Here is a 26793-nt window from a genome sequence, read left to right on the forward strand (position 1 = left end):
TCTTTTTCCTGCTCCTTCCTCCTGTGGCGGGTGAGATGACTTCTCAAATATTTGGGCAGAGGAGGTCAGAAGCAGATTCTTGGCATTTGATTTCAACCTTGGATTTAGCAGGAGCCAGTGGGGTGGAGATGAAGGGAGGCAGAAGCTGCAGGTGCAGAGAGGAAGGCACCTGGGGCTCTAAAGGCATTCTGACTCCTGTTGGAGATCTGGGCTCAGAGTCAGGAGTCCTGGGTTCGATCCTGATTTTACTACTCTGCAGTCACATATCAGCTCTACTGTCTGGGGCTCTGAGATAGAAAAGGGATGGAGAGGGCAGATCTTGGGGATAATAAAAGTAGGATCCTGGTGCCAACTTGCTGGCAGCACGTGTATTTCCTTGATAGTACTTATTTATAGTGCTAGTCCCCTGGAAGGGATGTCCACAAGTGTAGTGTTGCAAAAACAGAGGACCAAACCTTCAAATGTATGGTAACTTACCCAGGGCAAGGACTGTCTCAGGGCCAGCAGAGTGAAAGCCTACCTTTTTGTTTGTTTTTTAAAAGTATAATCTTGGACAAAGAAGTAAGAGAGACAAAGGGAGCATGGGGAAAAATTAGGTAGGACACATTGGGGCTTTTAAGAAAGGGTAGAAGAGAAAATCTTTTCCCCCCCAAAGATTTCACTTTTAAGTAATTTCTCCACCCAACGTGGGGCTCGAACTTACAACCCTGAGATCAAGAGTCAAATGCTCTACAGACTGGGCCAGCCAGGTGCTCCATGAAAAGAGAAAATCTTTTTTTTTAATACATATTTTAAAAAGTTTATTCACTTTTGAGAGACAGAGAGGGAACAGGGGAGGGGCAGAGAGAGAGGGAGACACAGAATCCAAAGCAGGCTCCAGGCTCTGAGCTGTCAGTACAGAGGCCGAAGGGGAGTTGAAGGGGCTGGAACCCACAAACTGTGAGGTCATGACCTGAGCCTAAGTTGAACACTTAACCCACTGAGCCACCCAGGCGCCCCTAAGAAGAGAAAATCTCAAGAGTGTAATAAAGTTTGAGGGGCAGAGACAACATATAGATATTGAAAAATTGTCGAAGAAGGGTTCCAAGTGACAGAGACAAGAAGAGGGACAAAAAGAGTTTGAGATGAGACAAAACAAGATAGAGAGACAAGGGAAAGATGGACAGGTGGATATACAAAAGACCAACACCCAATGAGAAGGGAGGTGGGAACAAGCTAGGTTCCAGTTGTCCCAAATTATTTCCTATCTCTCCTCCTGGCTCCGTTTCTGGATTGGAGTTATAAATAGCAGAGGGTTGGAAAATGTCCCCCTCCCTTTGCTTCTGTCTCAGCCTGGGGGAAAGGGAGAGGAAAAGGGACAGGCTTGCAGTTCCCTGTGGAGATCCTTGCAAAGCCCCACCCTGATCCTGCCTGGACCAGTCTGGAACTCTGCCCTCTCCAATGAAGACATCCTTTCCATCCCTCTCCCTCTTGGGTCCAATCTTTTTCATCTTTGCCCTTCTTTGACCCCCCACTCCCTTTTTGCTGCTTAATTTCCTCTTCTTGTATCAGACTCAGTAATTTTCTTTTCTCCATTCCATTCCTTGTGGGTGTTTTTATTTTCTTCCTTCCTTCCTTCCTTCCTTCCTTCCTTCCTTCCTTCCTTCCTTCCTTCCTTCCTTCTTTCCTTCCTTCCTTCCTTCCTTCCTTCCTTCCTTCCTTCCTTCCTTCCTTCCTTCCTTCCTTCCTTCCTTCCTCCTTCTCTCTCTCTCCTTTCCTTTCTTCTCTCTCTCTCTTTCTTTCTCTCTTGTAATCTTTCTGCCCAAGGTGGGGCTCCAACTCAGACTGGGAGATCAAGAGTCTCATGCTCTATGGACAGAGCCGGCCAAGCGCCCCCCCCCCCCCGCCTTTATTAATCAAACTCTTGCCCTTCTTTCTCCATCTCTTTTCTCTTTCTGTTTTCTTTCTACCTGCTTCTTTTGCTCTCCTCTCCAGACCTGCTGAGTTTCTCTCTCTCCTCTTTCCTCTATCTTTTCCTCAGTCTCCCTGAATGCTGACGTCGTGGCTAGCGTAGTCGTTGTCATTGCTGGGCGTTTCTGGGGGGGTGGGGTGGGGGTGGGGTGTGGGATGGCATAGGGCGGGAAGCGGCGTGATTCAAAAAGCAATGAGGCGCTCTACTTGACCTTGGAGAGAAAGGAGCACCAAAGGACCACACAGGACCCTCCCCTTTCATCTCTCCGTCTGCATCTCTCTTCCCAGACTGCGTCACGCACTTCTCATCTCATACGTTCCTTTCTCTTTTTCGGTCCCTTTCTATCTGTACTTCTCTTCCCCCCCATTCCCAGGCGCCGCCCGCACCACTCGCGGGTTTGGGCTGGAGTGGGGGAAGGGCAGGAGCGCGCAGGCTGGGGCGGGGCCGAAGCTGGGGTGGGGATCCCGCCGAGCCAGGCCCTTTCCTACCCGGAGTCGCCAGCCCGGGCATCCCTTTGCGGCGCAGCGAAGCCTCCACCTGCCGCGCGGGCGAGGGGCGGGGCCGAGGGCGGAGCCGGGGTGCGGGGCGGCGCCCCTGGGAGCGGAGGCGGGAGCTCTGGCTTACCCTTGGGCTGCGGCCGCTGCAGTTGCCCTGGAGGGGTGCTGGGGCGGCGGGGCGGCGGGGCGGCGGGAGAGGGGGGCGAGGCGAGAGATTGCGAGACCCCTGAAAGATCTGCGAGACGCGAGACCAGAGGCTCGCCGTGGGAGACCTGGAGCTTGGGGCGGGAGCGAGTTTTCCTGCGCTCGTGGGAAGCGCGCGCAAGGTTCGCCGCATGGCCGGGACTCCGGGCCGTGGTCCTCGGGGCTCCCCCGGGATTTGTTACCTTCTTGGCTCCCTGCTGGCCGGCCTGCTCTGCCCGGGGGCTGTCGCCTTCAATCTGGACGTGATGGGCGCCCTGCGCAAGGAGGGCGAGCCGGGTAGCCTCTTCGGCTTCTCTGTGGCTCTGCACCGGCAGTTGCAGCCCCGACCCCAGAGCTGGTGAGTCACCGCACCCGCCCAGAATCCCCGTGCCCGAGCCACAGATTTCCCCCAACCCCCATCCCATCTCTGTCTTCCAACCCCACGACGACTCAGGCTGTCCACAGATACCCCACACTCCAACCTTGCCTCATCTGTCTTGGGTCTGGAGGCGTACCCTCAGGCTCTGAGACCCCGAGGGTCTTGCTTTGGGGATGAGTTGGGAGAGAGAGGTTCTTGTCTTGGCAGGGAACGATCTCCTTTTGTTTTCCCCCCAACTTGCATCCTTGCTGCAGTCCCAGGGTCTGTGACTCCCCTCCGTCAGAGGGCTCAATTTCCTCAGGAAGAGGGACTGAACGTCTTGTCTTTGCTTAGGGCAGGAGGAGAGGGAAAGGGCAGAGAGGTTGAAGACACCCTGGGAAGGATGGAGGGTTAGACTCCAGACATAAGTTCCTGTGAGAACATTGCCATGGGATGGAATTAAGACAGCAGGACACTGGAGACGAGGGGAGACCTGCCATTTATTTCTGTGGCTCAAGAATATGAGGCTGGGAGAGGACCTGGGAGGGTACAGGGCAGCCTGTACTAGGTGGTTTGATTATGGAGCAGAAAACAGAACGCCCAAAAGTTGTAGCAGCAGCAGCAGCAGCAGCAGCAGCAGGAGCAGCAGCAACAGCGACAGAGACTCAAGAAGGATGCTGGCCAGGCTCGTGCTCCCCTTCCTCCTCCTCAGGAAATTTCCAGGTCTAGGAATCCCAGTAGTGGGGGAAGGCAGGGAGGAGTGAGGGGCAGAGTACAATTCTAGTTATTTCCTATTCAGTTCAGGACTCATTGGGAGATGGACACATATGTGTGGGGCCTATGTCTGTCATGTTTCATATCCTATTGGCTCCAGCTGCATGTATGATTTTAAGAAGAGAGACAAGAAGAAAGCTTCCCACCCCCTCCTGCCAGGGGGCTTTTCTTTCCTAGGCCAGAGCCTAAGCCACACTAAGTGTCCATTACTGGGATCAATGCTGTCCATTGGGATTGTCTTCTCCTGGATAGTGTTTGCTTGGGGGCAGAGGGTAGGGACAGGAGCTCATTTCTCTTCCCCAGCTTGGGAAGGAGGGGCTAGCTCTAATCTTCTTCCATTATCCCTGTCATCAGGGAGCATGGTCAGTGGTCCCCCACCCTTTGGGAGAGATAGAAAGCAACTGACTTCATCTCTTCAGCCTTCTATCTGCTTCCTACCTCATCTTGTCTCTCCCTCCCTTCTTCCCCCATCTGCCAGAGTTCCAGGACTGGAGGCCTTTTTAGGACATGCTGAACTCTCTGAGCTATTTCCAGGCAAATTCTAAGTTATTTTTAATAGCTTGGTCTCTTGTCATTTCCCCCTCCTCTCTGAAGGTGGCCCCTTGACTCTGTCTCCCAGAGCCAAACTGGGGGCACTCCCAGAGGAGCCTGACTGTCTAACCCTTTGGTTCCAGCAAGGGGTGCTCTGCTGCCTGGTGGCATGTGAGAGACCAGGCACCTTGCTCAGTCCCTAGCTTTTGAGTTTCAGTTTGCCTTCACCAGCATCCACTGATTGAAAGGCTTCACCCATTGTGATGTCTTTCAGTCTTGCCCCTGGATGAGACTTTGAAGTCTAACCTTCTTGGCTCTGTGGTTTCAGCCTCATTTATATCTTTCAGCTGTAAAGTGGAGTTCAACAGTAGGACTACCAGATAGAGTTTTTGTGGGGATTAAGAGTTCTCAGTATGTATAAAACCCTTAGAATAGCGCAAAGTCCACAGGGAATGCTGTGAAAGTGTTATTCCTGTTACTGTTATTCCTGTATCATGATCCACAGAGCTAGAGAATAGCTTTAGTGCCTTACTGCAAACCTGGATCCAAAGGCTTGGCCAGATCACCCCGGTTGAGTCAACTTTTGGGCCAAGCACCCCCCCTCCCCCCCAGAGGGCCACCCAGTTTGAGAGAGTCAGAGAGGGCAGGCCTTGGGTCAGAGCCCTGGAGTGTGTGCAGAATTGAGAGGTGTGGTGGTAGTGGGCTACTCCTTTGCTTCTACTTGACCAGGCTCCTGGGGAATCCCTCTGCCCCCAGCTGCCAAGGTGTTCTTGCTTTTGTCTGCAATGGGTACAGCTGTGGCTGAGAACCAGTGGTTGGGAGTCAGTGTCCAGAGACCTGGGGTGGCCAGGGACTGTGGGATGAAGCCAGAAAAGGGTGTGGCTAGGGCAGAGGTGGAGGGACTAGAGAGGCTGTGTGTGGGAACTCTTGTTCCCAGGTTGGGTGGGCTGGTCTGTTCTCCACTGAGAGTGAGGCTGGCCGTATGTATGTGCACAAGCCTCTTTCTTCCATATGGACCTCTTCCCTCCATCCTCCTCCCCACTTAGACCTCTAGGGAGATGTGAACACTAAACACTGATATTAGCTTCTTCTGGTTCTTAGCTATGTGTTGACCAGCTGAGGCACTGGGTGTCTCTGTGAGTCCACACAACGTGTGCGTTCAACAAATGCATCCACATGCCTCCTATGGGGCAAGCGCAGAGATGAGTAAGATAGCCCCAGTCCTCCAAGACATGGCCATCTCTGAGTTTGGTGATGGGGCGGGGGGTACTGCGGCTTGTTGGAAGGTTGGCCTTCCTTTTTTGTGCAGGGTACCGTCCCCTCCCCTTCCTCCTGTTCTTTCTCTGGAGTGGTCTCAGTGTTCTGGAGATGGCCCATCATTGGCTATGGTGGAAAAGGCATGGGTTTTGGAGTTAGGCAGATGTGGATTTGAATTCCAGCATCCTACTTAATGTATGTGAGTGAGTTTCCTCCTCTGAAAGACGAGAAAAGAACCCTCATATAGGATTGCTGTGACGCTTAAAAGAGAGAATGCATGTAACTTGCCCAGCCTGATGTCTACAACCTAGGTAGAGGGTGACAAACGTTCCTTCCTCATATCCTTGGCATCTAGCCTAAGGCCTTGCCCATAGTAGGTGCTGAAGAAATACTACTTCCTTGTCTCACCAGTGCCTGACACAAGGCTTGGCAGATGCTAAGTTCTCAATACGTAGCTGTTGATGAATGCCGAATGCACGCTGTCTTCCTTGCCACTCCCTGCCCCCTCCTCACTCTGGACACTGGCTCTGACGCGGGATGACAGCTGCTAAGAGACTAAAGCTGTGGGAAGGGAGTGTGGCTCTGTGCCCTCCCTTCCCCCTCAGGACTGGCACAGTGCCCCATAGATGCCTGTCTGCAATATTGCCCGACACCACTTTGGGCCTCATCCCCAGCAAGGGAAATGGAGGAAGAATGTGGGAGAGAGGCCTCGAGGTTTCCCTGCTTCCACTTTTGAGTCTCTCCTTCTGTGAAGAGAGATCCTTGTAGTCAGCTGGGTGCCAGTCACCTCACCTTACCCCTTCCTTCACTCCTGGCCTGGGGTTCAGCCCCAGGGGACCCAGGCAGCCTTCATTCCCAGCACAGTCCTCCCCTGGGGAAAAAACCTTGGCTGTGATCATGGAAAATTGTCCTGCCAAGAAAGTTGTAGCTGGGAAAGCGTCTGAGGGGGAGGTAGGAGAGAGGACAGGGTGGGGGCAGGGGAGGTGAGAGGAATGGGGAAAATCATGGGTGTGGGGAGGAGGAGGAACAATGGGGAAGGGGATTCAGGACAGGGGCAGAAAATGGGGGTAGGATTGGAGACAGAGGAGAAACTGGCCCCTACCTCCAGGCCAGCTGACTGATGGAATCTGGGGTTGGCAGGGTTGCTGGGGGTGGGGTGGGGTCTTTGGTGGGCCCCGGATGAAGCGTGGGGGAACAGGCCCATATCTAGCCTCTTGCTCGGCCTCTGAGGCTGCTCCCTGGGCCACCCTGTGGTACCAGTGTGGGCTCCTGTTGCTTCTGCTCTCAGCATTCTTGGCATTTCTGGGAGGGTTCTAACGGGACTGGGTTTGGGGAGGAGGGTAGAGCTTGGGGATGGGGCCAGGAAGTGGGTAGGGAAGGCCTGGCCAGGAACAGGTGCTGGGAACAGGCGGTTCTTTCAAACTAGCAGCGCTGGCCAGGCTGCTTTGTTTGGCACATGTGCACGTGTGTGTATCTACAGTGCATGTGGCCCCTCATCCAGATAGAATGTGCGTGTGTAATGTGATGATTCATGGCCAAGTATATTAATTTGTCCTCGCCAGACTTGGGGAAACTGACTTCTGGCCCTACTCCTTAGTTCTCCACACTCGGCTTGGTTCTGAGGGGTCGGGCCTGGGCAGCCCTGGGGAGGCACAGCGTTCTGTCTGCTAACTCCTGCTCCTGTCCTGTTGTGCAGGCTGCTGGTGGGTGCTCCGCAGGCCCTGGCTCTGCCTGGGCAGCAGGCGAATCGCACTGGAGGCCTCTTCGCTTGTCCCCTGAGCCTGGAAGAGACCGACTGCTACAGAGTGGACATCGACCGTGGAGGTGTGGTCCCTGTAGGGGTGGGGAGGGGGTGCAGCGCATGAAGGGGAGGAGAGGACTTGGCCTCCTCTTCCCTCTCCTTATTCCCAGTGTCCTGCCTCCAGCTGATGTGCAGAAAGAAAGCAAGGAGAACCAGTGGTTGGGAGTCAGTGTTCGGAGCCAGGGGCCTGGAGGCAAGATTGTCGTGAGTATCACTCCTTGTGACCGTATGCAAGGGTGGGGTGTGTGAGTGTGTATATGGTGTGCATGTGCACAGGTGTGTTTATGGAACACAGGCTGGCATGTAGTATGATGGCCTAATTCCCAGGACCTCAGGGAGATAGAAAAAAGGTATAAGACATGGTCTCTGTCCTTATTTTTATTTTATTTTATTTTTATTTTTAGAGAGAGAGAGAGTGAGTGTGAGCCGGGGAGAGGGGCACAGGGATAGAAAGAGAGAGAATCTTAAGTAGGCCCACTCAGGGCTCAAACCCATGACCCTGAGATCATGATTTGAGCCCAGATCAAGAGTTGGATGCTCAACTGACTGAGCCACCCAGGTACCCCTGGTCCCTGTCCTTATAATTTAAAGCCAGCTATCTATCTATCTATCTATCTATCTATCTATCTATCCATTTGTCAAACTCTTACTGAGAACGTTTTAAGCATCAGGTGTTGTGCTAGCTACTAAGAGAGGAAACGTAAAGACAAGGAAAAGCCTGGTCCACGGCACAAAGAGCCTACCACATAGTTCTGGAGACGCTCCTTCTCTCTTTTTCTTTGCGTGTTTCTCTCTGTATCATCACTGACACACAGATGCACAATTAAGCCACTATGGGGCAGAATATGGTTAATGTTAAGTGAGGGGTACGGTCACTGTGTGAAAGTCCAAAGGAGAGTGGACAGAAAAGACTCCTGCAGGTGGCAGAGATCTTAGGCAACCTTTCCAGAATGAGCAACGTGTCAGGAGCAGAGAGGGGAGGAAGTTCTTTGCAAAGTGGTGGCACTTACAAAAGTGTAGAGACAGGACCAGCTTGGTGTGCTGGGGACAGGCACATATGGCATGGTCAAAGAGGCAGAGTGCTGTGTGCTGGCTTAGTCGTACCTGCGGGTGCCTGGGCAGAATGTGGAACAAGGCTTCTTCCCTTCTGGGACAAGCGAGTGGGCACAAGTGGGATAGTTACGTATATATTGCCTACCACTGAGGTGAGTGGCGGTGCTCACATGATGTGTGTGTCTGTGTGCATGTGTGTGTGCTCACGAAACCGTGCCTGCCACATGTCTGCATGCGGGCTGCGTGGCTCTCGTGGGTCATTGGCCCACACAGTGGATGACCCCACATCCCTTCCTCCCACAGACCTGTGCACATCGGTATGAGGCACGGCAGCGAGTAGACCAGATCCTGGAGACCAGGGATGTGATCGGTCGTTGCTTTGTGCTAAGCCAAGACCTGGCCGTCCGTGATGAATTGGATGGCGGTGAATGGAAGTTCTGTGAGGGTCGCCCCCAAGGCCATGAACAATTTGGGTTCTGCCAGCAGGGCACAGCTGCCGCCTTCTCCCCTGACAGCCACTACCTCCTCTTTGGGGCCCCGGGAACCTATAACTGGAAGGGTGAGTCACTCCTTGGGGAGGGGAGAAGGGAACCAAAATGGCCTCTTACCTCAGAAATGGGATTGGGAGCAGCACGTGGCCGAGCATGCCCACACATTCACCACCACGTAGCCCTGGGGCACTGGCACATCTCCCACCCCCACCGTGCCAGCACACACACAAATGGGGGCGTCTCCTGTCCTTCGAATGGCCGAGTGTTCCTCACCACGCTGGCATGAGCCCCCACGTGCACGGCTGGGCCTGCTCACTCCCCAACCTCATCACCCCCATCCCCGTGTCCGCACGCTGCCGCTGGCCGAGCTGACACTTGGTGAGTGGGACAGCAAGTCTGTGGGGCCAGGAAGCTTGGGCTGGGGATGGGGTAGAGACAGGGCTGCACGGGAGACCAGGGGCGTCCCCGTGTGCCTGTCTAATTGGCATCTGGCCTGAGAGGTGCTCCTAGCTCCCTGCCCCGGAGCACTAATGGGTCTGTCCTTGCAGGCACCGCCAGGGTGGAGCTCTGTGTGCAGGGCTCGGTGGACCTGGCGCACCTGGACGACGGGCCCTACGAGGCGGGGGGTGAGAAGGAGCAGGACCCCCGCCTCATCCCGGTCCCTGCCAACAGCTACTTTGGTAGGGACCCCTCCCTGGCCCAGAGCTGCTCTAACCCTCTGCTCCTCTCTCTTGTCATCCCTCTCCATGCTCCCATCCTTCTGTGTCTTTGTCTCTGGCTTTCACCCTGTCTCTCTCTCTCTTTCTGTCTCTGATTCTTATCTCTCTGGCCTCTTTGTCTCTCTCATATTCTTTCTCCACCTCTTCCTCTTGTACCTCCTTCTTCTTGCCTTTATGTCTGACTCTGTCTCCCCACTCTGTGGCCCCTCCTCTGGATGTCCCTTCCCTGGTGTCTCCCCCTACCTGCCCCCCGCAGGGTTGCTCTTTGTGACCAACATTGATAGCTCAGACCCTGACCAGCTGGTGTATAAAACTTTGGATCCCGCTGACCGGCTCCCAGGACCAGCCGGAGACTTGGCCCTGAATAGCTACTTAGGTTTGTAAGCTTCCCTGGGCCCTGGGGGCTTGGCCTGGCCTCCCCTCTTCTCCTGCCCTGTCCTCACCAACATACACCCAGGGAAATCCATGTTGGGCCCAAATTTCAGAGAAGAGCTGGGCGCAGTGACCAGGCCTGAGAAGATGCCCCCAGGGGGATGGCCTAGGGGGATGTGACCTGGGGTCTCCATGGAGGAAGAACCAGGTGGGCTGAGACCGTACTGGGAAAGAAGGAGGGTGGAGCTTTAGTGGGACTTTCTCTGAAGGGTGGACGGTGGGCACATGCCCGAGAAAGCCCTAGCCTTGTTGGTAAGTCCCTCTCCTTGTCTCAACTGCATCCCTCTGCAGAGGGGGAGGAAACGAGGCCTGGGAGATGTTTGGGTGAACCAAGTTCTTTCCCACTCCCCTTTGGCTCCCCTCTGTCCACATGAAGACTTCCTCTCCCTGTGAGTGCGTTGGGAGTGGGGGCAAAGAAGGTGCATTGGATGGGACTGGGGCCACCTGGGTGTGCAGAGGGGAGACGTTCCCTGGGAACTTTACGCGTGGTGCCCTGCTCAGCTCCTGCCCAGCTGGCTGGCCTTCCTAGTCATTGCCTTTGTCTTTCCTCCCCAGTCCCCAAGGCTGATCTCATCGCACTTCTTGTGCCAAACTCCAGCCTCGGGGTGTGGGAGGGCTTCCAGGGCTCTGGAGGGGGAGGTAGAGCAGTCTGGCTGTGGTGCTGATAACTTGGAGGGCACCTCTACCTTTGGGCTCCGGACCTGTGAGGAGGGGGCAAAGTGGGAGGAGCTTGGACACACCCTGGCTCCTAAATCTTTTGGGGAGTGCTCACTGGTAAGCCGCCCCACCCAGGTTTCTCCATCGACTCGGGGAAGGGTCTGGTGCGTGCAGAAGAGCTGAGCTTTGTGGCAGGGGCCCCCCGTGCCAACCACAAGGGTGCTGTGGTCATTCTGCGCAAAGACAGTGCCAGTCGCCTGGTGCCCGAAGTTATGCTGTCTGGGGAGCGCCTGACCTCCGGCTTTGGCTACTCACTGGCTGTGGCCGATCTCAATAATGATGGGTAAGAGTGGGCACAGGGGAGTGCAGCCTGGGGGAGGCTGGGTCTAGGAGGTCTCAGGGGCCTCTGGCATCTGTCTGACTCCCCTGGCTGGGGAGGGAGCCACACTGACTATTTCCCTCTCTCCATAGCTGGGCAGACCTGGTAGTGGGTGCCCCCTACTTCTTTGAGCGCCAAGAAGAGCTGGGGGGTGCCGTGTATGTGTACATGAACCAGGGGGGTCACTGGGCTGGGGTCTCCCCTCTCCGGCTCTGTGGCTCTCCTGACTCCATGTTCGGGATCAGCCTGGCTGTCTTGGGGGACCTCAACCAAGATGGCTTTGCAGGTGTGATTGGGAACTGGAAAGCCTCAGGGGTGGGAGGGGGCAGGAGCAGGGATGGGGAAGTGCCTCAGAGGTCAAGGGGGAGGCCTTCTGAGGGCTCTGAGAGAGAAGCAACCTGGGCTCACATCTGAGCTTTATCATTTTACCAGCTTTGGGACATTGGGCCAGTAACCTTTCTGATAGTCATATCTGCAGAGAGTAGCTAAGAGGCTTAAAGATGATGTGTGTAAGGTGCCTGGGACTTAGTAGCCTCTCAATAAAATAGAAAGCATATTATATGGAACTGAGTGACTGAGGGAAAGTTGGGGCCTGGACCCCATCTTCCCGCCCCGCCCCAGTCTGATTACCTTTCTCCCACACCCACAGATATTGCTGTGGGGGCTCCCTTTGATGGGGATGGGAAAGTCTTTATCTACCATGGGAGCAGCCTGGGGGTTGTCATCAAACCTTCCCAGGTAAGAGGGGGTCGTTGGGATGAGGTGTGGGGGTAATGGGTGTGGGGGAAATAAAGGAGGCACAACAGCAGAGGGCAGGGGGCAGGCTGGGGGTGATGCTGGTGGGGAGCTGATGGTCTGGTCCTGCAGGTGCTGGAGGGTGAGGCCGTGGGCATAAAGAGCTTTGGCTACTCCCTGTCCGGTGGCCTGGATGTGGATGGGAATCATTACCCAGACCTACTGGTTGGCTCCTTGGCTGACACTGCTGTGCTCTTCAGGTGATCAGCCCCCTCCTCTGCCTTTGCCTCTCCCTCCTTAAGGCCAGCTCTTCTCTTTCCCTGCCTCATAGTCTCATGTTTCTTGTGCTCTCAACTCCTCATTCCACAGGGCCAGACCCGTCCTTCATGTGTCGCATGAGGTCTTCATTGCTCCCCGAGCCATTGATCTAGAACAGCCTAACTGTGCTGCTGGCCACTCAGTCTGGTGAGGTGGGATCCAAGGGGAGGCAGGGAAAATTCAGGGTCCATTTTCCCCTTTTCTTCCTCTGCCCAGTGTGGGGCTGGGGACTGGGGCTGCGACAGGAGTGAGGTGTTGGCCCATCGGTCTTGCCTGGCTCAGGAGCTACCCTTGCCCCCACAGTGTGGACTTGCGGGTCTGTTTCAGCTACATTGCAACCCCCAGCAGCTACAGCCCTATTGTGGGTGAGTGAGGTTCCCCTCCCATTTTCCACCCTTTGGGTTTCAGGGTGGGTCACTCTGAGGTGGAGAGAAAGGCATCTCAGAGATAGGGTCAGATTAGAGCAGTTCTCCAGCTCACTGGCTCCCCTCCTCTCCCCACACGCCATAGCCCTGGATTATGTGTTAGATGGGGACACAGACCGAAGGCTCCGGGGCCAGGTCCCCCGTGTGACCTTCCTGAGCCGTGGCCCAGATGACCCCAAGCACCAGGCCTCAGGCACCGTGTGGCTGAAGCACCAGCATGACCGAGTCTGTGGAGACACCATGTTCCAGCTACAGGTGGACACTGACCCCTTGGCCTCTGAGAGTCATTGTCATTGCATGGTCTCTTTTTGTTGATTCCTCTTAGCTTCTTCCCAAACATGCTTACACCTCGTTTTCTGATCTCCACTTTTGGGAAGCCTCCCTTATAGGCTGACCCTCTCCTCGCCAGCTGCCTTCTTGTGTCTTCCGCCTTCTATGTCCAGAGTACAAGTTCTGTCCTCCCTGGAGATGGAGATGGCAGGTTCCCCTGTCACACATGGTCCTCAAAGCCCTAGATCCTGGGCTCCTCCCTTTTCCATCCCAGTCGCTTTCCCTCCCCTTAGCTCTGGTCTCCACCTCTCTCCTTCACCTCCCTAATCTTCTTGCCAGGTTTCAAGATCTGTCCTAGATCTGGTTGGGGCCTGAAGATTGTATCCTTGTCCATCTTTCCTCTTCCCAGGAGAATGTCAAAGACAAGCTTCGGGCCATTGTGGTGACCCTGTCCTACAGTCTCCAGACCCCACGGCTCCGGCGACAGGCTCCTGGCCAGGGTCTGCCCCCAGTGGCCCCCATCCTCAATGCCCACCAGCCCAGCACCCAGAGGGCAGAGGTGAGCCATGGGTTCTGGTTTAGCTCAGGAGAAGGGGCTAGGAGAAGCAGTGATCATTGTCCCTCCCAGTGACGTGCACTTGTAGCTTTCAAAACTCTTTTTTTTTTTTTTTTTTTTTCAACGTTTTTTATTTTTGGGACAGAGAGAGACAGAGCATGAACGGGGGAGGGGCAGAGAGAGAGGGAGACACAGAATCGGAAACAGGCTCCAGGCTCCGAGCCATCAGCACAGAGCCTGACGCGGGGCTCGAACTCACGGACCGCGAGATCGTGACCTGGCTGAAGTCGGCCGCTTAACCGACTGCGCCACCCAGGCGCCCCTCAAAACTCTTTTATGTGCTACCTCAGCAGTTCCTCATATCTCTAGGTGCTGTGACAAGTAGACCCCCAAATGGAAAATGGCCCAAGTGATCATGTGTTCCTAGTCAGAGGGGACACTAATCCTCCATCCCATGCATTCATTCAGGGGCCTGGGCTCATAGGGATCTGCCATCTTCAGATGTGGCCTCCAAGGTCCTTAGGTAGCCTCCCTCCTTATCACCTGGAAGGAAGAACATGAAGCTCCTTGTATGGCCCTCCTGGCCAGTCTGGAAGGGATGCTCTTCACTTCTCTTCATGTTCTAAATCTGGAACTCAGTTACATGCAAGGGAGGCTAGGGAAATGTGGCCTCGCTGTGGACTTACCTGCTGGCCTCTAGCTTGTCATCATCACATGCTTTTTTACTGAAAAGGACACAGCACGGGGTGGTCAGTGACCAGCTCAATATCACACAGCTAGTAAGCAGCAGATCCGAGAGTTGAACCCAGGTTGCTTAATCTTGTGATACTCTACCCCACTGTATGCCTTAGTGACACATTCATCCCCTGCCTCACACCTACGAATCACCCTCTCCTCAAATCTCTCCTTAGATCCACTTCCTGAAACAAGGTTGTGGTGAAGACAAGATCTGTCAGAGCAACCTGCAGCTGGTTCATGCTCGCTTCTGTGCCCGGGTCAGCGACACGGAGTTCCAACCTCTGCCCGTGTGAGGAGGAGTGAGGGGTCAGGTGGGGTGGGAAGGCGAGAATTCAAGGAAGAGAAGGAAGCCCCCTCAGGAGGGCCAGGCCGAGGCTGGGGAGGATCTGTGATAATTCAAGATGAGGATCAGTGATGGGGCCATAGGGGCTCTCCTGGCGAAGAATAACAAGCCTTCACGATATATGATAGTATATGTATGTGAATGTATATGATAATATAAAGTACATACAGCTCACTGTTAAGTCTTCCCAACCCGGTGAGGTAGGAATTATTATTAGTCCCTTTATAGATAGAGAACGGGGGCCTTGAGAGGTTAAGTCACTTCCCCCAGGTGGGTAAGCAAGGGAGCTCAGACCGGAAGGGAGGTCTCCCGACTCCTAGTCTGATTCTCTGGAGTGTGGGAAGACCTGAGGTTTGGACTGGTGTGGAGGCCAATGTGAGGGAGCTGGTGGGAGGAGAGACTCAGGGGGTAGAAGCAGGCAGTGTGCACTGGGCGAGGAGGAGGCAGCAGTGGGAGAGGCAGAGGGAGGTGTTCAGATTTAGAGTGAATGGGATCTGACCTCCAGGGATGCAGATGGGACAACAGCCCTGTTTGCCCTGAGTGGGCAGCCAGTCATTGGCCTGGAGCTGACGGTCACCAACCTGCCCTCGGATCCGGCCCAGCCCCAGGCTGATGGGGATGATGCTCATGAAGCCCAGCTTCTGGTCACCCTCCCTGCCTCCCTGCACTACTCAGGAGTCCGAGCCCTGGACCCTGCGGTGAGGACCTGCAGCGGGGTGGGGGTGGGGTCTTGGGGGCTCCAGTAACCCAAACTAACCTCTCCTTCCCTCCCCACTGCAGGAGAAGCCGCTCTGCCTGTCCAACGAGAATGCCTCCCATGTCGAGTGTGAGCTGGGGAACCCCATGAAGAGAGGTGCCCAGGTGAGCATGTCAGCCCTTATCTCTGTTGGAGTGCCCGTCTAAGACCAGACCCCTTCTCCCGCCCTTAGCCTTCCCTGACCCTAATCTTTCTCCACTCTTGGTCTAGGTCACCTTCTACCTCATCCTTAGCACCTCAGGGATCACTATTGAGACCACAGAGCTGGAAGTGGAGCTGCTGTTGGCCACGTAAGCCTGGTGGGGCCAGGGTGTGGTGAGGGTGGGGGCAGCTTGGTTGATGTCCACTTGGGTGGGGCTCTGCTGTCTTCATCTGAGCCCTTGGGGTGGTGCCTGTGCCCCCTGCCCATGCCTGCTCCTGCTCATATGCCAGGATCAGTGAGCAGGAGCTTCATCCGGTCTCTGCCCGAGCACGTGTCTTCATTGAGCTGCCGCTGTCCATCACGGGGTAAGCTCCGACCAAATGGGCATATCTGCTGGAAGGGGGGGACGCATTGCTACTCCCGAGCCCTGGCCCGGGCTCTGCCTACTGACCCTCCAATCAGCCAGGCCCCAGGCTTCCTCAGCCCCCGTTTTGACCCTTCTGCGCCAGGGTGGCCATTCCCCAGCAGCTCTTCTTCTCTGGTGTGGTGCGGGGCGAGAGCGCCATGCGGTCTGAGCGGGATATAGGCAGCAAGGTCAAGTATGAGGTCACGGTGAGTGTCCTGGTAAGGCCCCTCCTTTTTTGGCACGTAGAGAGGCTGAGACATGTCCCAAGAGCTGTGGTTCTTCTACCCTATGGCGGCATGATGGTTCGGCAAGTTCAGGGCCTCCCCTTGCTCCTGGACCTTGGTTGTGGGCAGGTGTTTGTGTTGGGGCCTCAGTTGACCATTTTCTGGTCATGTCTGTATGGACATCTCACCTACTGGTCTGGGTAGGACATGAGGGTCCAGGGAAGCTTTTCTGCCAGGGCCATCAGCTGGGGGATGGGGACAGAGGGGGAGGGATGATGTTTCTCCTTAGAACTCTGCCCTTGCTTGACTGGGGCCTCCCACCCTTGCAGTGACATCTCCAGGTCTTCCTGGTTTGGAGTGGGCAGAGAATGATGCTTGGTGGGGTCTAGGATCCCAAGTCTTTGTTGAAATTCTGCCTCCTGAGGCCTTCCCCTCAGCCCTTGTCTCCTCTATCTCTGCAGATTTAGGGCCTGTTCAAAAACCAAGCTCCCTCCCTTCATATTTATTTGTGCCCACAGGTCTCCAACCAAGGCCAGTCGCTTAACACCCTGGGCTCTGCCTTCCTCAACATCATGTGGCCCCATGAGATTGCCAACGGAAAGTGGCTGCTGTACCCCATGCGGGTGGAGCTGGAGGGCGGGCAAGGGCCTGGGCAGAAGGGGCTCTGTTCCCCGAGGCCCAACATCCTCCAACTGGTGAGGCTTAGGCAGGGTGGTCGGGGCCACTGAAACAGGGTGGGGGTGGTTAGACTTTGGGGATGTCGTGGGGTTGGGAAGCCGGAGGGAGGGCCAGGAGGAAGGCAGTGGGGGAGGAGAGGCCACCTCAGGATTGCTGCTTGGAGGGATGCTCACTGCCTCCACTCCCTGCATCCAGGACGTGGACAGCAGGGATAGGAGGCGGAGGGAGCTGGAGCAGCCGGAGCAGCAGGAACATCCTGAGCAGCCAGAGCCCAGCACATCCTGGTGGCCAGTGTCCTCTGCCGAGAAGAAGAAAAACATCACCCTGGTGAGGGCAGGGCAGACATGGTACAGTGGGAATGAAGGGCAGGGGTGTTGGTGCTGTGACGGGATGCTGGGGGACATGGAGCTTTAGGGGGTGGCTGTCTGAGAGGCTGGCCTGTTGAAAGGTGTGATGGCCAGACACTTGGACAGAGTTGACAAGACAGGTTATGTCACAGCTGCTGACATTACAGGTCCCCTATGGCCACCAAGTACTCAGTCCAGAGCAGGGCACTTGACCTACAGCCAGTTAGCCGCACAATCAATTCCTTGTTTTACATAGTTTGGTTCTTTAAGTAGATATATTGAGCCGATGAGCACGCGCTCTGTGCTCGACCCTTGTAGGATGGTGCTGGCAGTGAGAGTGTGGAGGGGCAGACTGGGGGGGTGGTGGTGGGGGCAGACTATGGCCTGGTTGCAAGGAGGTGAATCCCAGCTATGGAGGAGTGGGCAGTAGAAGGAGTCAAAGAGACAGTTTGCAAGGGGATCTTAAACAGTTGGGCCAGCTCTGGTGTCATCTGTCTGGGAGGGAGCTCCACCAGAGCACCTGTTTCTTGTGGGGGCCCTCAGCCTCCCTGCTCCACTAGAGCATAGCAGGAACATGGCAGGAGGCAAGATGAAGGCACGTGCGGGTAGTTCGAACTTGAAAAACAGCAGACTCCCTGTTATGTGTGTTGTCCTGCTTTTTCTACATGACTAATTTCCCTTGAAAGGCCTCCCTTTTTAATAAGAACTTGAAATCTATTCTTTTGCTTAAGATTGCTTTTAGAGGGGGGCGCCTGGGAGGCTCAGTTGATTAAGTGTCATTGATTTTACCTCAGGTCATGATCTTACGGTTCACGGGTTTGAGCCCCACATCAGGCCTGCTTGGGATTCTCTCTTTCTCTTTCTCTGCCTCTCCCCTATTCTCTCTCTCTGTCTCTCTCTCCCCGCACCCTTTCTCAAAGTAAAGAAATAAACTTAAAGACTTTAAAATTGCTTTTAGACAAACCGATCAAGGATTCTTGAATTGCTCAAAAGTGGCAAAATAAAAGACCATGCAAAGAATTCGAATGCTTTCAAAGCCATTCTTCTGTACATGAAGTGTGGTGACTATAACACAAATTTTAGGCAATTGGATCATCAGGTGGGATTGGGCCAAGTGAACTTAGGTCTGACCTGGAAGGAGCAGGGCTTAAGTCCCCTGTCCCACAGCAGCTCCTGGGACAGCCTCCTCCTCCTTCTGTGGGTTTGGGCTTAGTGTAGGCATGTGGCTTTGCCCACCATGGACCTGGGTTCAAATATCTGTTCCACCACTTACCAGCTTTGCTAGCTGTGCAACTTGAGGCAGGTCACCAGGCCTTTTTTTTTTTTTAAGATTTTATTTTTGTTATTATTATTTTAATGTTTATTTCTTTCTGAGACAGAGAGAGACAGAGCATGAGTGGGGAAAGGGCAGAGAGAGAGGGAGACACAGAATCAGAAGCAGGCTCCAGGCTCTGAGCTGTCAGCACAGAGCCCGATGTGGGGCTTAAAAACTCACAAACCGTGAGATCATGACCTGAGCTGAAGTTGGTCGCTCAACCGACTGAGCCACCCAGGCGCCCCAAGATTTTATTTTTAAGTAATATCCAAGCTCAGTGTGAGGGTCAAACCCACAACACTGAGATCAAGAGTTGCATGCTCCACGGACTGAGCCACGCAGGTACCCCCCTCTTTTTTTTTTTAAAGTAATTTCTATACCCAAAATGGGGCTTGAACTCATGACCCCGAGATCAAGAGTTGCATGCTCCACTGACTGAGCCAGCCAGGAGTCCTGCACCTGGCCTCTTTGAACTTTAATTCCCTAGTTTGGAAAATGGGGATGATAATAATATGCACCTTGCAGGACAGTTGTGAAGCTTTAATAAGTACCTTGCAGGTAAGTGGTGCTCAGTAAAGGGAGCCATTGTTATATAACATAAGCATTCATTGGGGAAGTTACTCTGCTGCTGATGTCAAGTAAGAGACCCCCTCCCTGCTATCCACGTATTTCAAGGCCAGATAGAGCAGATTTGGGGTAGGCTGCTCTTTTGGACCATGGGGTTAGTTTGGGAAGACTTCCTGGAGAAGGTGAGTTTGAGGTCGGGTAAGGAAAATGGGAGAGACATGAGTGAGGAACAAGGGGAAAAGGGGGTCCAAGGTGTGGGAGCTCATGGAGGGGTGGAGTGAAGGCTCTGGGCAGACTCTGTGTCTGTGTGAACACATATGTGAGGGTGTTGGGCCCTCCGTATGCTCAGAGGGCTGGGGCCAAGTGGCTCAGAGCCCTGCCTGTCCTTGTCCCTAGGACTGTGTCCGGCGCACTGCCAACTGTGTGGTGTTCAGCTGCCCTCTATATAGCTTTGACCGAGCTGCTGTGCTGCACGTCTGGGGCCGCCTCTGGAACAGCACCTTCTTGGAGGTAAGAGCCCTGTGGGGGTGCCGGACTGGTGTCTTCTTCCCCAGCAGTCTGTCTGGGACTCACCGCTGCTTCTGCCTTCTCCCGAAATACAGCACACTCTTAACCCAAGACAGACAGAAATACCCTCTGGGTTGGGGACCCTTCCATTTACAAATTCAGGAGCTGGGGGGGAGGGGAGATGGGGGGCATGGGGCATTCAGGAGGAGGCTGTCCTTCCCTGCTCCCTTAGGAGTACTCAGCTGTGAAGTCCCTGGAAGTGATTGTGCGAGCGAACATCACTGTGAAGTCCTCTATCAAGAACTTGCTGCTCAGAGACGCCTCCACAGTGGTGAGCTGCAGGCCTGGGGATGTTGGGGTGAGGAAGCTCTTCTTTCCCTTTGTGCCAGCCCTTATTCTCTTAACCCCTCATTCCCCAGATCCCAGTGATGGTTTACCTGGACCCTGTGGCTGTGGTGGCAGAAGGAGTCCCCTGGTGGGTCATCCTCCTGGCTGTACTGGCCGGGCTTCTGGTGCTGGCGCTGCTGGTGCTGCTCATGTGGAAGGTGAGGCTCGGGGGGGGGGGGGTGGGGGGTGGGGCCAGGGGTCTTCCCTGCCAGGCAGGTGGCCTTTCATGCTGTGGTTCTCCTTCCCAGCCACACTCTCATTTGTTCAGTCAGCCTGCGCTCAACACTTGTATGTCCCAGGGACTCTCTCAGGCTTTGGACATCTCAGAGAGAAGTCAGATGCAGATCTCGGCCTCAAGGATTTGAGAGTCAGTCTAGTGGGGGAGGTGAGCCTTGTAGTTAAGGACAAGGCAGAAGGCGCTAAGGCAAGACAGTGCAGTGGGAGTTCAGGGGTGAGAGAGCTCGAGAGCAGTTGGCTTAGAAGAAGGTGCGGTTGTAGGATGTGGATGTGGGGGATGAGGTGGGTGGGATCAAGGGAGGCAAAGTCATAGAGGCAGGGAAGTGTGGTCTGATCTCACTGGAGCCTGGCAGGTAAGGCCGAGAAGGGAACTGTGACACAGAAGGCACAGCGGTGACACTTAACTCCAGGGACTACCTCCAGGACTGAGCTCGGAGCCTCCACGTACCAGGCTCTACCTGGAACTGTCTTCGTACATAGTATAGATGGAATCACATCTGTGTCTGGGGTTCCATGTAAAAGCATGCACATGCACATGTCAGTACACGGAATCACATCCACCATCAGTGGTCATACCCTGAACCACATGCCACAATGGGGCTCTGGGGAACCATGCATGTTCTTGGGGCCCCATGGGGGACTGGCCCTAGTCTTCCCTGGACCAGTTGCTGACCAAGCACACTGTTGGGCAAATGTGAGTCATCAGTGGACCAAGCCTCTGGATTAGCATCTACACTGTTGGGAGCCTGGCCAGTCTTAGGGGAGATGGATACCTTCATGAAACTGGCACCGGACTCCCTGCTCCCTGCTTTCATGGGAGGGGGACAGAGCAGAGATAAGGGCCTCCATCCTTCTTGAGTCTTCCCATCCTCCACCTCTTTTGCTCCCTTCCCCCCCCTTGACATCCCAGTGTGGCTTCTTCCATCGGAGCAGCCAGAGCTCGTCTTTTCCCACCAACTATCACCGGGCCCGTCTGGCTGTGCAGCCCTCGGCCGTGGAAGCTGGGGGCCCAGGGACTGCGGGGTAATTGTGTGTGCGCATGTGTGTGCGTGTGTGCGTGCGCGCGTGTGTGTGTGTGTGCACGTGTGTGTGTGTGTGTGTGTGTGTGTATGTGTGTGTAACTGTGAGTAGAGCCCCCGGCATTCAGGGGACCAAGAATGTGCAGGGTGAAGAACTGAGATTGCATGAGGGTGGTGTGAGTTCTAGGAACTGGGGTGGGCGGTTATCATAAGGGTGAGATTATAAGGTGAGTATACATAGCCTGAGGCATGCGCAGAGGGGTGGGTGGGCTCCCGTGGGCTCCCAGCGTATGAGCATGTGGGAGTGCAGGAAGGTTCGTGCATGGCTTTTCTGTGGGCATGGGCGTGCAGAGACAAACGTGCAAGGACATGCCGTGCAGTTGGAGCATGTAGGAGTCTCAGGCAGTCCTGAGTGTGAGTGTGCAAGGGACACATTTCCACTTTCGTGTGTAAGGGCCAGCATGTTCACGATGTAGGGGCTAGGCCACCATATTCATGGATGAGAGGGCCCTGCCCTGAGGAAGATGCCATTTGAGTACTCGGGCTGTGTGCATCTGAGGCTCGAGAGGAGTCATTCCAAGTATGCAGGGGTCTAGGGAGCGATGTTTTGCCTCAGATCTCGTTTATGTCCTGGGGCATGCTATTGGGTCTCTTAAAAAGTTTGGGTGGGGTCAGCGGTCCTGACGTTCCATCTTCAACTCCCTCTTCCAGGAGCCAAGGGATATGTCCTTGGTCCTGCACCCTTGGCCCCTCCTGGTCTTTCTCTTTCTGTGAGTGAGGACCTGGGGACCCCACATTGATTATGGCACCTGCAGGGGCCGCGCACTGCACTGGATGCTGTCCAACGCAGCCCCTTTCAGCCGTAGTTGGTACTTTCTGTCCCAGTGATGGTGGAGGCAAGGCTCTGTGCTGTGCTGATATCTGCTCCAGGGACCTCAGCCCTGCACACTCCTCACATTGGGCCTGGTGTCCTTACAGATGGGATTCTTCAAGCGGGCACGGTACCCCGAGGCCACCGTGCCCCAGTACCACGCGGTGAAGATCCCGCGGGAAGACCGACAGCAGTTCAAAGAGGAGAAGACGGGCACCATCCTGAGGAACAACTGGGGCAGCCCCCGGCGGGAGGGCCCCGATGCACACCCCATCCTGGCTGCGGATGGGCACCCTGAGCCAGGCTCAGAGGGGCATCCCGTGTCAGGCACCGCCTAGCTGCTTCCGTCCCAGCCTGGCCTGTGGGTCCCCTCCACCCTTTCCCCAGATATGGCTCCTTGGGATGAAGAGGGTAGAGTGGGTTGCTGGAGTCCCATCAGGATGTGACAGGATCTGTTTCCTCAGGGGCGTAGATGTCTCCCCCCACCCCCTACAAGGAGCACCTCCCAAAACTTCCCCTTAGAACACACTTCCCCTTAGAACACTGTGAGATGAGGGCAGATCAAGAATGGGGTCGTGGGGGTTGGGGGAGAAGGGCAGTGAGGTCCTGATGCAAAAGTGGGACAGGGGACCCTAATCCCTCCTCCCATTCACCTTAATAGGACCCCAAGGACCTGTCCCCCTGAAAGTGCCTTAAACCCAGAGGGTTGGGGAGGAGGTTGTGTTGCCGACTCAGGGGTTCTTCTCTCCCTAGTTTCCCCTCTCCTCTGACCTTAGTGTGCTGCATCAATCTAGTGGATTTTATCTATTTATTAAACAATATTTGAGGACAAAACCTCTGACTTCTTTGCTGAGTCCTGCTCCCCCTTGTCCAGGATCTCCAGGGTAAGATTGCTTCTCTCTGCACCCCCCGCTCCAGCTCCAAAGCTGGTAGTGGGAGGGAGGGTTGGGGGGGCCGGGGGGGTGCATGTATCATGACTTTCGTGACCAGTCCCTGGAAGTACGTGCTTCAGACAGAGAGGAGGGGGAGCTCTACTGTGGGAACAAAGGAAAGGGACAGGGAACTGCCCTAGGAGTGGGTGGGCAAAAATTGGGAGACCCAGTCTAAGAAAGGAGAGAATATCACTTTCCTCCCTGTGGTCAGGGTGGGAATGGAGTTCTTTCACTTTGTTCATTTTTTTTGAAAGTAGATTCCACACCCAGTGTGGGGCTTGAACTCATGACCCTAAGATTAAAAGTCACGTGCTCTATTGACTGAGCCAGGCTGGCACCCCAGAGCTTTTTCACTTTGGAAGGAAGAATTGAAGTTAGACTCCTGGCAGAGGTGGAGCGAAGGAGGAAGAGGGGGTGGTGGGGGGAATGACTTCTTTGCCTAGATTTCTCTCAGGGGAAGACAGACTTAGCAGGTAGGTGGGATTGCTCTGGCTGGAGGCGGGGCTTGGGGAAGGGTTATTTTATAGCCTTTCCCATGATGTGGGGCCCAACAGGTAACCACTTGAAGGGAGGGGGTTGTTGTTCCATTTGGAGTTCAGAGAACTGGGCACTCTCCAGATCCTTCCAGGTCTCTCTGGTGAGGCAGCAGCCATCCCCAATGTGTTTCCAAGTAGGCTCTAAAACTTGCTGCCACAGGAAGGCCCAGCTGCCACGGGGCTCAGCCACATGCTCCCAGAAGAAGAACACTCCTCCCTGGGAGAGAAGAGTTAGTGTCATTTACTTGCTCCATTCTGCACCCTTCCTCTCACTTCACCCCCACCCCGCTGACCAAACCTGGTCAAGCCTCTTGGTGAAGCAGGGGTTGCTGGTCTGCAAGTTTATGAAGGGAATCGTTCTGCTCCTGACTTTTTCTGCAGACTTTGGCTCCCACCCTCCCACTCAAAAGTGCATGTAAGGAACCTCCCAGTGGGGATGACTGGTGAGAGATCTTTAAAAGATGGCCAGAGGAACAACCTAGCCAAGGGCAGATAGATGGTGAGATGGAGAGACTAGAGCAGAGATCTCACTGTGTACAGAGATGCTCACTTCCGAAACTCAGATGCGTACGCCCAACCTCTTCCTTTGGCCAACATCCCAGGGAAACCTTGCGCCTGACTTCTAACACTGGGGTTCCTTCAGCTCTTGTCTCCTTGCTGAACCCTCTCTGAGTGATCTCATGTACCCCTGTGCTCTGAATTTACCAGCTACAAGCTGGTGACTTCCAGATCACTATCTTCAGGCTACACCTTTTTCTGACTTCCAGATCTGGACTTCTAACCGCCTCTGTGACTTTTCCTCCTGGCTGTCTCAGTGGCATCTCAGGCCTAACAAGCCCCAAATAGGTTTCTCCCATTTCAGCAAATGACACTTCCCTCTCACCTCCCTCCCTCCACCACTCATGCCAGAAACCTGGAAACCATCCTAAACTCCTTTCCACGCTCAGTTCAAAATCTTATAGATTCTATTTCCCCTAATATCTCTATCTAGAACACTCTTTTATTTTCCCCACTCCTCCACAACCTGCTTAATCTCTCAGATCTCAATGTAAAACCTCACTTCCTTAGGTGTCCTTCTCCCCTCCTCCCATCTTCCCCTCCCTCCCAAACAACTGCAGCGTAAGGTGGCTCTCCTGTGTGCTTCCACAGCATCCTATTCTGCCCCATCGAAGCCCTGGTCCTATTTGCTCTTCACCAGCAGATGGGGGTGGATGGGTGTCTAACGCGCTAGTACAGCACATTCTCCTTTCTGGAGCGGCCACTGCTGCCTTTGCCTGCCCCCTGCCCATTCCCTCTCCCTTCTGCTTACCGGCCTCAGCACTCTCTGGACCTCCTGCAGGACCCTCCTCGGACTCTGCACAGAGCACAGCACCAGGGTGCTGACCACCACGTCCATGGACCCGTCGGCCAGTTGTTTCATGTCCTCTCCGGAAGCCACCACAAACTGTTCATACTGGAGATGCCTGTTCTCAGCCATGCTCTTTGTCAGCAACTTCTCCATGTGGGGGTTTGGGTCCAGGCAGGTGATCCGGCAGCCAGCTGGGTAGAACTGGAAGTTGGCACCAGTGCCGCAGCCCAGCTCCAGCAAGGCCACCTTCCCGGAGCCTCCCGTAAGCCTCTTTATCTGGCCAAAGAGCTCCCGTTTCTTACTCTCCATCTTTTGGTTGCTCTTGGCAGTCAGTGCCGCCATTAGGTAGGGGAAGTAGCTTTTGCACAGGGGCTGCCAGCAGCCCAGCAGGGCCATCAGGTGCAGGGGCAGGGTCAGGAGCAGCACCAGCAGCTGCAGGAGTCGGACCAGGACATCCATGACAGACCGACTCTGAGTGGTGCTTCCGCTGGGGCGTTGGCCTTTTCTCTCTTTGCAGTCACTGCAGACAGAAGTCTCTCTTCCTCCTGTGACAGGACTTTGTTCCCTGTGTCCTCATTGTCAATGTTTTCTTTGCCAGGATGGGGGAGGGTGTATGGAATACCTCCGGAGGGCTCAGCTCTTTTAGCCCTACAGGCTCTTCAACAAGTTTTATGGGGGGGTGGAGGCACAGGTGGTGCTAGTGTCCTGAGTTCCGGGGTGCTCTGTCAGTTGAAGGCAGGAAGTGCTGATCATTTCAGAGAGGAGTGGGAAGGGCGGAGACAGATATGTCTCAGGTCACAGCTTCATGGGGGCCAAGTGCTGGGACAGAGCTGACTCATGGGCATGTGTTGGCCTCATTCTGTCCCCGGGACGTGCACAGGTTATGCAAGCTGGAAACTCTGGTTGGATTCTCCTGGCACACCCCCAGGGCTCTGTAAACTGTAACATGCCTTTGCCCCAGATAGAAGTCAAACACAGAGTATTCAGGGTAAGGCCTGATTGGTCAGAAGAAGGAGGGAGGTTGCAGGCCAAAAGGAAGGCATTTTCTCAACTGACTGGTGTTTGTTATCACATTCAAAGCTGCAGTGCCTAAGCAATAGAAGAAAAGAAGGGAGAAAAAGAGTGGAGAAGAAGAGTCGGGAAGTGTAGGTCCCAGAATTAGTTCTGCCATTACAACTTGCTGTTTCTTTGGGCAAGCCTTTTTGCTTTCTGGGCTCCAACTTCTCATCTGTAAAATGGGGAGATGGAGAGAGATTGGGTGGGCCTTACACAGTTTCCAAGATCTCCTCCTATTTCCACATTCGTGTGATCTAAGGAGAGTGGGGGGAGACGGGAAGCAGGTGATGCTAGCTGTCCTTACAGCCTAGGACGGTACCCCCTGAGGCTTCGGTACTAGGCTGCCACTAAGGCAAGGGAGTCTCAGAGCCCAGATTTTGGGGTCATAGTCATCTTAGCAGGAAGTCCCCAAATTATTAGATAGTGGCTTTTCTTTTGGCCCAAGCCTCCCTCAGAGTCTTGGGGGAAGCTCCCCCAGACAGTCCTAAGGACTGCACACCAATTGCACAGAGGCCAAAGGAAATTTTGTATAGCTCAGAATTATACAAGAGGGAATGACAATAGTCTAAAATCTCATGAGGAACATTTCCCAGGGCCATTGATGGCCTCTGGAGGAGGATTGAGTTTTAAAAAAGTCCCTGGTTGAGAGGGTCACTCTGTCAAAGTCCGCTGCCTCTGCCCTCCAGTCGACCCACCAACGGATCTGCCCTGGCCAGTGGGGGCCTTAGAAAAAAGGTCTGGGGACAACTCCTGAGTCAGGCAGGGATGAACTATTTCGGGAAACTGTCTTTTCCCACACAGCTGCCAGAGCCAGGAGCAGCCCCTGTGCTGCTGCTCAGGAGAGAGGTTCTGTGACCCCACAGTGAGACACATTCTTCTTTGGGCTTTGCTTCTGTTGTCACTGTAAAGGAGGCAGAAGTTCCCCCCACAGTAGGGGCGCGAGCTCATGAAGGAAGTGGCAATGTTTGAAGCCTGTTCATGAAACGGTGTAGGCAC

At 54.6% G+C, this 26793-nt stretch overlaps 2 protein-coding genes across 8 annotated transcripts; one reads left to right on the forward strand and one right to left on the reverse strand.

Moving 5' to 3' along the window:
- The first annotated feature begins 2617 nt into the window (after nucleotides 1–2617).
- On the forward strand, nucleotides 2618–22759 carry ITGA7 (integrin subunit alpha 7). 7 transcript variants are annotated; one of them, XM_058742458.1, is made up of 27 exons: nucleotides 2618–2989; nucleotides 7248–7375; nucleotides 7477–7556; nucleotides 8709–8964; nucleotides 9445–9576; nucleotides 9872–9991; nucleotides 10840–11047; nucleotides 11176–11369; nucleotides 11733–11821; nucleotides 11951–12078; nucleotides 12188–12283; nucleotides 12440–12501; nucleotides 12647–12816; nucleotides 13241–13390; nucleotides 14299–14414; nucleotides 14974–15166; nucleotides 15249–15329; nucleotides 15436–15515; nucleotides 15658–15732; nucleotides 15877–15979; nucleotides 16516–16692; nucleotides 16871–17002; nucleotides 19301–19414; nucleotides 19644–19742; nucleotides 19831–19956; nucleotides 20946–21058; nucleotides 22033–22217. In XM_058742458.1, the coding sequence occupies exons 1-27, from the start codon at nucleotides 2784–2786 to the stop codon at nucleotides 22091–22093; spliced, it is 3489 nt and encodes a 1162-aa protein (XP_058598441.1). In that variant the 5' UTR covers nucleotides 2618–2783; the 3' UTR covers nucleotides 22094–22217. The 7 variants fall into 7 exon arrangements, with proteins under 7 accessions (XP_058598441.1, XP_058598439.1, XP_058598440.1 ...); XM_058742456.1 differs by lacking the exon at nucleotides 20946–21058 and having other exon boundaries at nucleotides 2622–2989; nucleotides 22033–22759; XM_058742457.1 differs by lacking the exon at nucleotides 20946–21058 and having other exon boundaries at nucleotides 2622–2989; nucleotides 9445–9522; nucleotides 22033–22759.
- TMT1B (thiol methyltransferase 1B) lies at nucleotides 22720–25546 on the reverse strand. The gene is made up of 2 exons (XM_058742463.1): nucleotides 24703–25546; nucleotides 22720–23610 (listed from the first exon to the last, which is right to left on the reverse strand). Exons 1-2 carry the CDS (start codon nucleotides 25198–25200, stop codon nucleotides 23374–23376), a joined length of 735 nt encoding a protein of 244 aa, XP_058598446.1. The 5' UTR covers nucleotides 25201–25546; the 3' UTR covers nucleotides 22720–23373.
- Between the last annotated feature and the right edge of the window lie 1247 nt (nucleotides 25547–26793).

This window comes from Neofelis nebulosa, chromosome 8, assembly GCF_028018385.1.
Source record: "Neofelis nebulosa isolate mNeoNeb1 chromosome 8, mNeoNeb1.pri, whole genome shotgun sequence".
In the NCBI taxonomy this organism is placed as follows: domain Eukaryota; kingdom Metazoa; phylum Chordata; class Mammalia; order Carnivora; family Felidae; genus Neofelis; species Neofelis nebulosa.